We start from the raw sequence: 2,977 nt of genomic DNA, 5'->3' as shown, positions 1-2,977 counted from the left end.
GAAGTAGAGCATCCAGAGCTCGCAGAGCCGCTCCCGGGAAGCCATGCCCGGGGCCGGCCCGGCTGGGAACGAGCGGCGGCTCCGCCCCCCCCCGAGCCCCCCCAATCCCAGCGCTGGGACCTCCCCCAGGTGTGGGGGGGCGGGGACTCCCCTCCACCTGCTCGGGGAGGCGGTGGCCGCAGCCCTTCCCCGTCTTCTTTTCCTCGCTATTCCCATGTTCCCATATTCCCATGTTCAGGAGAGGCACATAATAGAGGGTGAGGGAGGCAAAGCGCCCCCCCGAATAATTAACGCTAATTAGCGCAGCTGAGCCCTGCTATCCTCAGGGGGTACCCTGAACAAACCAAACGCGATAATTCGGGCTTATTTTCCCTTTCAGGCTAWTTTTTTTTTTTACATTTAAAAATATTTAATTTATTATTTTTCACGTGTCCCCCCCGCAGCGCCGCCCAATCGATTGCGCGCAGCTGTAGCTCATCGATGCGCTCGGCGCTCGGTGCGCCTGGCCTGCCGCGCATGCGCGGGGCGCACTGTACGGCAGGCGGGGACGCTGTGTACAAGATGGCGGCGCCCGGCGTCGGCATGGAACCTCCAGATGAGGCCGCGGGACTGGTTCTGGGGAGGCTGGAGGAGGAGGCGCTGAAGCGACGGGAGAGGCTGAAGGCCCTGAGGCAGCGCACGCTGCAGGTCGGGCTGGGCCGGGCGCGGGGAGGGCGGTGGGAGTGGCGAGAGGGGGCCTGGAGTGGGGCTGGGGGTGTGCAGGGGCCTGGAGGGGCTGAAGTGGGCCTGGAATGGGGGGGAGGAGGGGCCCGGGGGTCCCACATGGAGCTTCAGTTGTTTGGGAATACGGTGGGACAGGAGTTAAGGATTGTGGGGGTTGCAGAGGATCTGGAATGGGGCTGGGACATCAGAGGGTGCCAGGTGAGCCTGCAGTTCTTGGGGATACGGAGGGGATGAAGGTCTGGGGTGGGCTGGGGATGAGTCAGGACATCCCATGTGGATCCTCAGTTATTTGGGATATGATGGGAAGCAGAGGATTTGAGGATTTGGGGGGTCCCAGAGGGTCTGGAATAGAGCTGAGGGTATCAGAGCATCCCAGGTGTGTCACACCTGGTTATATCCCTGTGTTATTTGGGATATGGAAGGCAGGGGGTCTGGGAGTACTGGGAGAGAGTCAGAACATCCCACATGGGTCCTGAGTTGTTTGGGATATAGGATGCAGATGGTCTGGAATGGGCTGGGAAGGGAGGGACRATGACACAGAGTTGAGGTGGATCTGGGATTTGGGATGCAGGTTTGGAATAGGGCTGAGGATTTTGGGGGGTCCCAAAGGATCTGGAGTGGGGCTGGGGGTGTTGTCGGTGTCAGGATATCCCATCTCGATCCTCAGTTATCGGAAAAAAAACCCATTCCAATCATTTTCCTTCTTTTTTCTTTTTTTTTTTTTTTTTTTTTTTTTTTTTTTTTTTTTTGGTATGAGCCCCCTGGTTCCTGCTGGGGTTTTTCCACGGGAGGGTTAACTCCCAACAAAATCCAGCAGAAAGTTGCCGGGATTGGATTCTTCCACTGCTCCTTAATCTCCCCTGACATTCCCATCTCCATGGCGATGGACACAGGGATTTTACATAATTTCCCCCTTTTTTATCCCTCTCCATAAAAAAGGGATTAAAGGCTCCTTTGGATCCCAAACTCCACCCTTTCATCTCCCGGAGTTCCAGCTGCTCCGCTTGGATTTGCCGGAGCTTTTGGAGGGGATCCGTGGAAATAAGAAGTGACACGGAGCCTCTTCCGGATGAGCCGGAGCTCCGGAGGGAACAGCAGGGCTGGAGGGATGAGCTCTGGAGACAGGGAKGGGGGTGCTGTGGCAGCATTCCCCTTGGGAATTCTCTGCTGCTTGCCCAGGTTATTTCATGGAATGGTTCAGGTTGGGAAGGACCTTTGAGGTCATCCCATTCCCTGGGCAGGGAATTCCAATCAGCTGTTTGATTTTTAACAGAGAATTCCTGGTTTTCCAAGGGTGGAAAGCTGGGAATTGTGTTTCTCCGATTGTGTGGATCCATTTTCATTCCAGAGGGAGGGAGGGTGGTCACTGTGGCTCCAAGCTCCTGGGAAAGAGCTGGGATATGGAAGGATGATTTTGCCACCCTGCTGGAAGATTCCAGGAGAGCTCAGCCATTCCCAGCTCTCAGGGAAGAAATTTAGGAATTCTGTTGTGATGTGGGAAAGGTTGGGATTCAAATTTCTGCTTTATTAAACCCTGGAGAACACCGAAATCCCAAATTTCTTTTGGGAAGRGACCTTAGAGCTCATCCAGTTCCACAGTCAGGGAACCCAGAACATTCCGAGCCCCAAATCCACAGGAAAGTGAACCCGAGCCTGCAATTCCAKCAGGAATTCCAGTTTCTGAAGGAAATAAATGCTGGATATTCCTGGAGGAGCCACTCCAGGACAATCCTGAGCTGTTTAAAATTCCAGCAGGTTTTTGTGGAGCAGGAACGGAGCAGCTCAAGGTCCTTGGGAAGTKTTTCTGCTTTTGATTCCTTTTCCAAGTCCATTTTTGGAAACTGTGAAAGGCTTTCCCCAGCTTTTATCCCTTTCCTTTATTCCCAGTTGGTTCCGTTCCCTTTGACAGCTCATCCCTTTGTTTTCCACCCCTTAATTCCATAAATACGGAGAATGCAAATGATCAYGAGCCTCAGATCTCCGGGAAGGCGGGAACGTTTCAAGGGCAAAGGATTTTCACTGGAAAAAATGTCCTTGGAAATCCAGGTCTTCCCAAAATTAGGGAGAAGCTGAAAGAAGGAAAATAATCAGGAAATATCCCAATTTCAGCCCCATTTCTTGCATGCCCTGTGTTAAGGAATCCTGCTTTTCCTTTTGTTTCCCAATMATTCCTGTGCCTCTTGGATGGAATTTTGGSSTTTTCCCACTGRAAACAATGGGAATGCCCATGGAGAAACCTGGATTATGGTCTTGC

At 53.1% G+C, this 2,977-nt stretch overlaps 1 protein-coding gene across 1 annotated transcript in view; it reads left to right on the top strand.

Annotated features, from left to right (window-relative positions):
* The first annotated feature begins 452 nt into the window (after positions 1 to 452).
* CCDC12 (coiled-coil domain containing 12) overlaps positions 453 to 2,977 on the top strand; it is a 16,489-nt gene continuing 13,964 nt past the window's right edge. Inside the window, exon 1 of the mRNA XM_057367839.1 lies at positions 453 to 687. Coding sequence (XP_057223822.1) covers positions 481 to 687 — 207 coding nt within the window. The 5' untranslated portion in view covers positions 453 to 480. The remainder of the gene's footprint in view (positions 688 to 2,977) is intronic.

Source organism: Malurus melanocephalus, unplaced genomic scaffold (genome assembly GCF_030028575.1).
Source record: "Malurus melanocephalus ecotype Western Australia unplaced genomic scaffold, MMel_1.1 scaffold_86, whole genome shotgun sequence".
NCBI lineage: Eukaryota > Metazoa > Chordata > Aves > Passeriformes > Maluridae > Malurus > Malurus melanocephalus.
This window is presented reverse-complemented; position numbering and strand designations above follow the sequence as displayed.